Below are 11,054 nucleotides of genomic sequence, written 5' to 3' on the forward strand. Positions count from 1 at the left end.
TTACTTTATTTAGCACGATTCACTTTAGATTACATCCAAGGCTTCGTTATCCCTAATCCCGCCTTTAAACCCGCAATTATAGATTCCTCTAATAATCTAGGAGTGGTGTTGTTCAACAATACCCTAAATATGCACTCTTTTCCAAGTTATGCACACTAAATAGGCACAGCTAATTGAGGATCCTGTCAATTAACTACAACGAACACGAAGTTGAACAAATAGAGATTAAACTAGCAATTTGTATTCACATAAACAAGAAGTTCATCACCCAATAGGTTCCATCAAAACCTTAGACAAGGAATTTAGCTACTCATGGCTATGAGAAAATAAACTAAGCTTGAATTCATCATAAAATCAAAAGAAAAGAAGAAAGATGTTTAGAGTATTTTCTCACAATGTTTTTCCTTGCTAAGAAACCTAAAAAATCAATACATGCCTCTCTTGGGCGAAGTCTAATGTTTTAAATAGGGTTTAGGTCTAAAAATCCCGTAATTGACACTTTGGTCCCTGAAGTTTACTGCGCCTGCCGCGGTTCTGCCGCGGTCGCGGTAGAACCGCGGCCAAACACCCTCGCGGAATCTCAATCTTCTGCAGCTGCTTCCCACCGCGGTTCTGCCGCGGTCGCGGTGGAACCGTGGTGGATCCAGTTCTCTGAATCTTCGGCTTGTTTTTGCACGGGTCACTTGGGAAATTTCACAGTTGGCCTCTTTTTCATCACTTTTGACTCCAAAACTGCTCCTTAGCCGTCTTTATACATATATCACCTACAAATCATGAAAAGCACTAATAAGAGCATTTTGTCATCACTTTTAGCATTAAAACTACACAAGAAGGTGATTATTTAAGGTGTGATTATAGTCAAATTCACCTATTATCAGTTCTCAACTTCCTCCGTGTAAACTCATAATTGTATTTTAAGGAGTGTTTGCTTCGGAAAAAAAGGTTTATTACAATATTCTTTTAAATATATATACCTTGTAGTAATAATTATGACAACACAATTTAGGACTCACGAGGGGTCTGGATTATGGGGTATATGGAAAACATGCCACACACCACCAACACAATGGCAGAATTAAATGCTTTGCTAAAGGGCCTCAAAATTGCATAACAAAATAGATGGGTACCTCTAGAAATAGCTACAGACTCGGCAGAGGTAATAAGAATGCTACTCACAAGCAATATATAACTTATGATCCTATTATATGTGAATGCAGGTTGTTGATCCAAAGGATGGACAGTACTGTAGTGGTGAGAAATAGTTACAGGGAGTAGAATAGAGTGACCGATGCACTGGCCAAGGAAGCAGCAAAATCAAAATTTTTGGGAAGAACCATGCTAGCGGTTCCTCCGGTGTTTGACTATCATATAAGTGATTTTTTTTAATCTAAAATAAGTCTTACTATTACGTTATTATGGTCTTATTGGCGGTATTTGTGAATGATGGGATTTAAATAGAGAACTTGATCGTTAATCACCTATAAAGACAAGGATTATTGGATAAACCTAAAAGTGTTATCTTTCATTTGAATAAAGAAATGTGGTATCTTTTCTTTAAAAGACAAATAGTAATATATACGGATTAGTAGTTGCCACATCCTACATTAATTTGGAATAGTAAGTTGTAAAAGTTTGTGGATACAAATTCAAAATGATAAGATAATGTCTGCTGTTTGGAATGCGCACGGAATTGGCTAGTATAGAGCTAATTGGCTAGTACTGTAAAACAGGAATCTGAATCAAGGACTTGAGTTAAAACTACATACAGCAAATAAGCATACGAGGAGACAGAATAAAGAAATTATTGTCCTTGAAAACCATATCATTTGTTATTTGTTACTAAGAATGGAAATTGGTTCATCCCCTGGAATTCCCAAGTGCGAGGTGCAAATGTATTTGGAGAAAAGCATTGTGTAATAAATGTATGCTTTAAAGGATTCTGATTCACGACCACACATAAAATGGCTTTTGGTAAACTAAAGGAGCTAAAAAAAAGGCAGAAGTAAATAGAAAGTTTAAAAAGATTTCTCTTTTCTTTATCAAATGGAAATGATACAGAACTTTTTTCTTGGTTTCCACCACTCCGTCGATACTTGCATTAATAGGGCTCGATTAAATTCTAATTCGCATTGAAAAATCTCACATTAGAAAGTAAAACACTCCATATTAAAAGTGACTCCATGTCCGTGCCCGAACACGAAACATTTAGTTAGTCTATTACACACCTTGTTGGTAATGATATAAAACTTGTTGTCACCCCAACCCTATATGGTACAATTCATAATGCCTTTTTTAGATCATAGTTATCTCAACTTCTAAAAGCAAATAAAAAAACAACACCCACCCCAAAGGTTCAACGGTCACGTTACCATTTTCTTGTGGTCCTAATATGTAATAATGCCAGTCAGTCTAAACTCTAAAATAGGACAGTTCAATTCGCTGGCCCTCTCCTAAGTTCCTAGGGTAAGCAGTTGAATAAGGCGGCATGTATTTACGGAAACAAGAATTTGGTAGTCGTATAAAGTAGATTTGTCCAATTATATAGGAAAGGCTGAAAGGAGTATCACTACTTTCAAGGATAGTTCTACCTCCACATCCTTTAAAATGTAACTTTAATTATTTAGTTTTCAATCTACCATTTCTCTAATAAATGATGTATTAAGTTCACTGGAAAGTCTCTTTATAGCTATCAGGTTCTAAATTATTAACAATTTATATATGTATTTAGTGAATTTCTTAAAATAAATTAAGGAATTTGGATCAAAGCTGTTGAAATGCAAGCATTGAAGCTTTCACCTTGCTCGTTAATGGAGTCAAGAGAGAGAGAGAAAGCGAACAGGGACGACCCGACGAATTTTATGGCCTAAAGCCAAACTTTATGAGGGGCCTTAACTTTTTAATTTTTTTTATTATTTATTTGAAGTCTATTTTTTTTATAGCTTTTCTTAGTTACAAAGTTATTAATGATTTTCTTATAATCAGTAACTCCTAATAAGTATTTCTCAGCTAACAATATAGCTAATCCATTTAACCTTTCTTGTGACATTGTTATTCATAGGTAAGATTTTATCAATTTTAATTTTGAAAACTTCTTTCCGTTGAAGCAACGGTAATGAGTTATTAATATTATTTCATAAGAAATTTAGGCAATTGAAAAAGAATTAAATCTTTTTATTTGATTAAATGTATCAATTAAACTGTTATCTTCCAATTGTACTATTTTCCTTAATACTTTCAATTCAAAAAATAAATTTGAACCATCAATATCGAATTGATTATTATATGTTTTAAGGAACATTCAAGATTAAAGCAATATTTTTTCAAATTTCCAACATCTAGTGATCTTAGTTTTTACTGCCAAATAGAAAACCAAAAATATTTTCATATTTTTTGAATTGTTCAAATCTATTTTGAAGCGAAAAAATAGCCTTGTCTATTATGTATAAAAGTAATCAACTCTAAAGGACTATTCGAAAGATTTTGAGATTTCATTATCAACATTCACATCAAATTGTTACTTCCTATATATCACACATTTCTTACGAAATACGGGTTCGATATTCATTTCAAGTGCAATTTTCTTGGTAGAAATCATAGCAGTTGCAAATCCTTATTCTCTATATTTGTTAAAGAAAGAAATCAAACTTTTTCACTTTACAGAACTTTTTTTAAAACTTATACATTGTCTATTAGATGTAACAAAAAATGGGGCCTCTACAAATGTGGGACCTAAAGCGGTTGCTTTATGGAAGGGCCACCCCTGAAAGAGAAACATGGCACTTTGAAAATGACAACTGTTCCATTAGCTCATTCAGTAGTTAACAATTTACATATATACTAACCACTAACTACAGGTAATTAACTTATCAAATTAACACAACTCATTAACAGCTGTCATTAACTACCTAACAGCTGTAAATAACATTCTAACTAACTAATACACGTGAGCTGCACATGCTCTATTTGAACATGCCCCCTCAAGCTGGAGGGTGCAAGAAATTGAGGACACCAAGCTTGCCAAGTAGATGCATGTGTTGTGTGTTCCCTAGCCCCTATGTTAGTAAGTCTGCTTGTTGATCCTTGGTACTCACATGAACTGCCTTGACTACTCGTTCTTTAATCTTGTCTCGAATGAAGTGGCAATCAATCTCGATATGCTTTGTTCTCTCATGTAGGATTGGATTTTCTGCAATCTGTATGGCTGATTTGTTGTCACTCGTGAAGTAACATGAAATCCCAACTCCTTAAATAGCACCAATAGCCATGTTATTTCTGCTACTGATGCAGCCATACTCCTATATTCAACCTCAACTGAACTTCTGGATACAGTTTGCTGCTTCTTTGATTTCCATGACACCAAGCTATCTCCAGACTTTACAACATAGCCAGTGATAGACCTCCTAGTATTGGGACATGTAACCCAATCTAAATCACACCAGCATGTGAGTCTTTCTGCATTTCCAGAGCTCATCAAAATGCCTTGACCAGGTGCACCTTTGAAGTACCTTACAGCTCTCATTGCTGATTTCCAGTGAGACTTCTTAGGCCTTTGCATAAATTGTCTTAATGTTCACTGCATTGTTGATATCAGGTCTAGTGATAGTAACATATAAGAGCTTACCCTCTAATCTCTGGTAGGAATTGATGTCTTGTAGTAACTCATCACCTCTAATACCATTTGCTTGGTCATATTCAGCAGTTGTTAATCTGACATTTGCCTCTCGAGGTGTAGAGGCTGGCTTAGCTCCACTCAGCCCCAACTCTGAGATTAACTCCAGTATGTACTTTCTTTGTTTTAGTAGAATTCCAGTCTTGGATCTCAACACTTCAATGCCTAAGAAGTATTTGAGTTCTCCTAAATCCTTGACTCTGAATTGTTGATGTAGAATAGCTTTGGCATGTTCAATTAACTCTGCACTATTTCCTGTGATTAGAAGATCATCTACATATACTAATACAATCACAAGATTATCCTGCTTCCTTAATGAAAATAATGAATAATCATGATGACTTTACACAAATCCTGCACTCAGTAATGCCTCAGTTAATTTGATATTCCACTGCCTCGAGGCTTGTTTGAGCCCATACAAAGACTTCAACAACTTGCAAACCTTTCTCTAACCATGTTGCATGAACCCTTTTGGTAACTTCATGTATACTTCCTCAAATAAGTCACCTTGTAAAAAGACATTGTACACGTCCATTTAAAATAGATTCCAGCCCCTTGAAGCTGCTAATGCTATCACAGATCTCACAGTGATCATTTTGGCCACTGGTGAGAAGTTGTCATAGTAGTCCAACCCCTCTCTTTGACTATAATCTTTTGCAACCAACCTGGCCTTGAATCTCTCAGCTTCACCATTCGACTTGTACTTGATCTTATACACCCATTTTGAGCCCACTGTATTCTTCCCATTTGGTAAGTCAACTATGCTCCATATTTTATTATCTTCCAAGGCTTTGACCTCCTGCTTCATTGCTTCCACCCATCTAATATCCTGTACTGCTTCTTTGAATGTTTGTGGCTACTAGTTGAGAGAACTTTGATAGATAGCATTGACAGCTAGGAGTAGTCTTATCATAGGCCAAATAGTTTGAAAGTGGATAACTACAGGTGTTGGACTTCTTGCTGATGACATAATCTTTCATCCAAATTGGCTCTTTGGACTGTCTGATGGATTTTCTACCACATTGTGGTTCTGCATTTGCATTATCATATTCTAGAACATGTTGTGCACTTGTAGTTTGCTGTGGGCTTCCTTGATATTCTTCACTTCCTTGAGCCGCAGGTGGGACATCAGTTTATGTTCCATCGTGAGTTTCTTCCTCATTCACTAATGCGCCTTGCAACTCATGAGCCTGCAGATCAGTTTGAACTACTTCCTCATGATGGATTGAGTCTTCTCCCTCAGCTGGCATATTTTGAGTTCTAGTTGTGGATCTCATCTCCATAGTCTCAATGTATAGGGGAGAACACACTTGAGAATTCAACTCCTGATGAGTGTCTCCAATCTGTGGCCAAGTATCACTATTTTATGAGCAAAAGGAAACATTGACTCTCTGAATATCACATCTCTACATGTGAAAAATTGTTTGGTTTTTAGGTCTAGGAGTATATAGCCCTTTTGTGTCTCTGAATACCCCATGAAGACAGACATCCTTGCCCTTTATGCTATCTTTTCTCCCTTGGGCAAGACCGTTGTAAAGCACAAACATCCCAGTACTCTCAAATGAACCAGTGATGCCTTCTTGTGGTATAATAGCTCAAAAGGTGTCTTGCCCCCTAGAACATTAGAAGGCATTTTGTTGATCAAGTATACTGCACTCTTCACACAAATGCCCCAATACTTGATAGGTATTGATCCTTGAAGCTTCAATGCTCTAGCAATATTCAAAATATGCCTATATTTTCTCTCAACTATGCCATTCTATTGAGGGATATAGGCACAACTGCTTTGATGGATTATGCCAAGGCTATTTAGCAATTCTGCACACTAAGTATTGAAAAACTCGGTCCTATTATCTGATCAAGTAAGCTTGACTAGAGTTCCAAACATGTTCTAATTCATGGTTAGAAACTGTTTCATCACAACTATGACCTCAGATTTCAGCTGTAGAAAATATATCCATGTGTACATAGAGTGATCATCCACAATTGTAAGGAAATAGTATTTTCTATCAAAAGTTGGAATTTTATAAGGTCCCCACAAGTCCATGTGTACAAGGTGAAACAAAAAATTAGATCCAGAGTCACTAAGAGGAAACTTCAACCTTGTCTGCTTTGCCAATGGGCATACAAAACAGGTATTCTGTGCTAAACCACTAGTATTAATATGTAGGGCTCTCATATTCTTCATGACAGATAGTGAAGGATGACCTAGCCTCTTATGCCACAGGTTGCTATCTCCTTCAACCACTCTGCTCACTGCATTTATTGCCTTTATTCTATTAGCCAATCTACCACCTTTGAGCACATACAATCCTCCATTTTCTTTACCAATCCCCTTCACCTTACCATTCTAAAGATACTGAAATACACAGAAGTCAGGGAAAAAATTGACATTGCAAGATATTGCCTTGGTTAGCTTTGAAACTGATAATTGGTTAAACCTAAAATTAGGTACATAAAGCACATTTTTGATTACTTCCTTTTCAAATAGTCCAGCAATACCAATGTGAGTAATATTAGCTTTCTCCCCTGTAGGTAAGTGTACCTTATCTCTGATGAACCTATCTATGCTCTTGGTATTTTCAAGCAGTTCTAGACTAGAAGTAATGTGATGGGTTGCCCCTGAGTCAACAAACAATTCTTTGTCCTTTTGATCAAATTTAGACATTAGGCTAATGACCTTACCTGTTGTATTTGCTTGACATTCCCCAGAGTCCTTGCTGAGAAGGCTGAGTATCTGGCTATATTGCTCATCAGTGAAGTAATGTCCTCTGTCAGCAGGCTTCATGTGTTGTCCACCCTCAGCTGCTTGAGAAGATGAGCCTACATTTGCATGATTCACAACAACAAGTGACCCCCTCTTCCAGCTGTCTGGTTTTCCTTGACCATAACTATGAGTTCCAGCACCAGTTTTTTTCCTTTGATCAAAATCAGATGGGTAGCCAATGAGTTTGTAGCAATTTTCTTTGGCGTGGTTCCTCATGTGACAGTGCTCACATTGCATAAATTGCTTCCTTCCTCGAAATCCTCTACCTCTTCTTGCTTGCATTGCCATAGCATCTGCCTTATCAGTCATAATATTTGCACCAACTGTTTGTTGACTCTCATCTTGTACAATTATAGCATATGCTTGATTGAGGTTTGGTGCAGTGGTCTTCATCAGGATTTGCCTGCGTTTGATCATACAAATCATTCAAGCCAGTTAGGAACTGCATTACTCGCTGCTGATGCATCATTTTCCTTTGGTTTTGGACATCCACAGTTAGAGAATGGGGCTAAAACATCATATTCATGCCAGAGCTCCTTCAATTTCGAGAAATAGACTGAAACTGAGCTAGTTCCTTGTGATAATGCTGCAATTTCACGATGTAACTGAAAAATCCTTACTCGATTGACCTTGTCAAATCTCTCTTGCAGATCTTCCCAAACGAGATGTGCATCTGATGCATAGACGATACCACCTAGGAGTTCTGCACACACATTGATATATCATGATCCATGACAGCACCACCGTATTGCAAGTTTCCCATTGTTCCTGCAATTCAGCTATTTTGTACAGATCATTCTTGCATGTGCCAGTAACGAACCCTAGCTTCCTTATCCAAAAAGTGCGATCCTCATCGACCTGCTCCATAGCCCATAATTGTCTGATCCAATGAGTTTCACTAGTATAGAAACTGAGCTTGGAGTGTCAGATGGACCTAGGTATAAAGGATGTGTGTGACCAATCGAAGTTTCTGCCATTTCCAGAGTAATCGAACAACAATTGATCAAATTGAAAAAAAATGAATTTCAGCCTAAACAAAGATGTGATGTGTAGAATCAATTACTCCCGCTCTGATACAATGGTGAAATGCAAGGATTGAAGCTTTCACCTTGCCCGTTAATGGAGTCAGAAGAGAGAGAGAGAGAGAGAGAGAGGGGGGGGGGCACTTTGGAAATGACAATTGCTCCATTAGCTCATTCAGTAGTTAACACTGTACATATATAATAACCACTAACTACCGCTAATTAACTTATCAAACTAACACAGCTCATTAACAGTTGTCATTAACTACCTAACAGCTGTAACTAACATTCTAACTAACTAATACACGTGAGCTGCACATGCTCTATTTGAACAAAAGCTAATGGGTTCAGGGGCGGAACCAGGGAGTGCAAGGGAACCCCTCTAGCCGGAAAATTACATTATGTATGCAAGGTTAGAATTATTTTTTTATGTATATATAGTAGATCTATTGTATTCCCCTGGTTTGTTTGTGTATTCACTTTTTAATATTTTGAATCTCCTTATAAATGACCTGAGTCCGCTACTAGCTCGGCTGAATCTATAAACTATACTACTCCCCGGATAGTTATACACATTTTTGGAAGATAAAAAGAGTATTTTAGTCAAATAATTCTTATGACTAGTGCTATTAGAATTGAATGAAGCTAGTAATTATACCTCATTAGTCCCAATTTATGTGGCAATTTTCGAATTTCGAGAGCCAAATGAGTTTTTTATTATCACGATTTTTTCATATGCCTCTTATATGTTTTGAGTTATTAACTAGAGTGACTTATAGTACTTTTTACGTAATCTCCACATATGTATTTAAACTTAAATATTCTATATCCGAATTTACGGTCAAATTAAGAAGTTTGAATCTCCAAAACCAAATTATGCCACAATTGGGACTGATGGGGTATTTATATTTTTAAATAACAAATGGCAAGAAGAAGGACAGAAGGCCCAAGCTAGGGTTTCAATGGAGGGGTTGTGAACATCATGAGTGGCAAGTACAAGCACAAAACAAACTTTAGTATGTATGCGAAAAGAAGTCTGTCAGGAGAGAATTGAGGGGAGGAAAGAGCTAGGGTAGTGAGAATAATGATAAACCTCTCTAACAAGCTTACTCCACATGTCTTCAAACATCTAATTAATTAGCATATAAGCTTTAACTCTCACATCAGCAACATAGACTTGGAAAAAGATTTGTGTTGTGAGAGAGAGAGAGTGTGTGTTTCTCTTTATAACGAAAGTGACATGGATTGAGGACCCAAGTCAAAAGTTGCATTTGCCCTGCAGCTTCGATAAACCAAAGGCCTTCTCTCTTTTCACTCCCTACAAATCAAAGCCTGAGGTCTTATTTATCTACACTACTTTGGTTTATATTATCTCCTCAATTGTAATAATTGTCCTTGGCAAGGTTGTACATAGGCACCTTTTTCAACAAAGAATTTCCTTTGCACATAGGGATCAAGAAAATGCAAGTGAGTATTGAATCCACACGTATTTAGTTAGATACTCTCACTAATATCACTAAGCTATAAACCTTGGTGGTACATGGACACATTTAGGAGCGGAGATAATGTACAAGATAGGGGTTCACCCGAACCCACTAACTTTGGCCCAAACATTATATTTGTCTTAAAAAATTTATTTAATAGGTACAAAATAATAATTTAGAGCTCATAAGCTTCAAATCCTGGCTCCACCTCTAGACTCTTTCCACGATAAGGGTGAGCCCTGTTCATCGTTAGAATAAGATAAAAGCATATAAACAAATAAAGGAGCAAAAATCATTGTTAATATTCTCTCTCTTTTTTATGACCAAGAAATCGGTCTAGGGTCAGTCCTTAGGACCAGTCGTAGCTTCCGAACCTCGGGGATATATAATAGATCCGCCTATCTATTCTTCTCCAAATGAATTTCGGACTTAGTTCACATGGTGCCGGGCTTCAAAGTTTAAATTGTGACCTAAGTCACAAATTCCTTAACCTTTGCCACTTGAACTAAGCGCTTAGGGCAGTTCATGGTTACTGTATGATTATAAGGGCTTTGCAAAGAAGATAAAAGTATTATAGTGGTCAATCTGTCAGCTGATATCACGTGAAGTGGCACAAGTAGAAGTCCTTCCCATCCATTCACTTCCCATAAAACCAGCTGCTCTATTTGCTAGTACTACTACTTCTACAAGCTATCTTACTCTCTCCATCATTCCTCTTTCTTCTTCTCTTTCATTAACCAATGCTTGCCTACTTTTGCTTTAGGAATTGCAAAGATGGAAAAGAAATGTAAATCTTGGTAGCCTTTGGTAAATTTCTTCCCATATCATTCTCAAGCTCCACTCTAGCTAGTAGCTTAATCTTCTTCACATATGTCTACATGCTATATTCTTTAATTAAGTACACAAAAGACATGTAAAAGCCACACAATGTTATCATATGAAGCAAGATGCTATGTTTTATTATCATTTAGAACATCTCCATCTCTGTCCAGAGGCGGACCTATGTTTAGAGTAGAGTGGTTATTGGACCTGGTTAACTTCATCAAATTTTTTAGATATATGTGTATATTTGTTGAAACGATCATATATTTTACTTGAAATCCTTAAGATCA

General features: G+C 36.8%; 1 protein-coding gene across 1 annotated transcript; it reads right to left on the minus strand.

Annotated features, from left to right (window-relative positions):
- Window positions 1–4,541: 4,541 nt before the first annotated feature.
- On the minus strand, window positions 4,542–5,477 carry LOC109243467 (uncharacterized mitochondrial protein AtMg00810-like). Its single transcript, XM_019410403.1, has 2 exons — window positions 5,335–5,477; window positions 4,542–4,980 (listed from the first exon to the last, which is right to left on the minus strand). The coding sequence occupies exons 1-2, from the start codon at window positions 5,475–5,477 to the stop codon at window positions 4,542–4,544; spliced, it is 582 nt and encodes a 193-aa protein (XP_019265948.1).
- Window positions 5,478–11,054: the final 5,577 nt, after the last annotated feature.

This window comes from Nicotiana attenuata, unplaced genomic scaffold, assembly GCF_001879085.1.
Source record: "Nicotiana attenuata strain UT unplaced genomic scaffold, NIATTr2, whole genome shotgun sequence".
Taxonomy (NCBI): Eukaryota; Viridiplantae; Streptophyta; class Magnoliopsida; order Solanales; family Solanaceae; genus Nicotiana; species Nicotiana attenuata.

Excerpts from the sequence above, each read along its gene's own strand:
- LOC109243467 (XM_019410403.1), bottom strand. The coding sequence starts at position 5,477 with ATGAAGCAGGAGGTCAAAGCCTTGGAAGATAATAAAATATGGAGCATA. Across the intron at positions 4,981-5,334 it reads GCTGAGAGATTCAAGGCCAG|GAAGCAGGATAATCTTGTGA; the intron begins GTTGGTTGCAAA and ends ATTTTCATTAAG.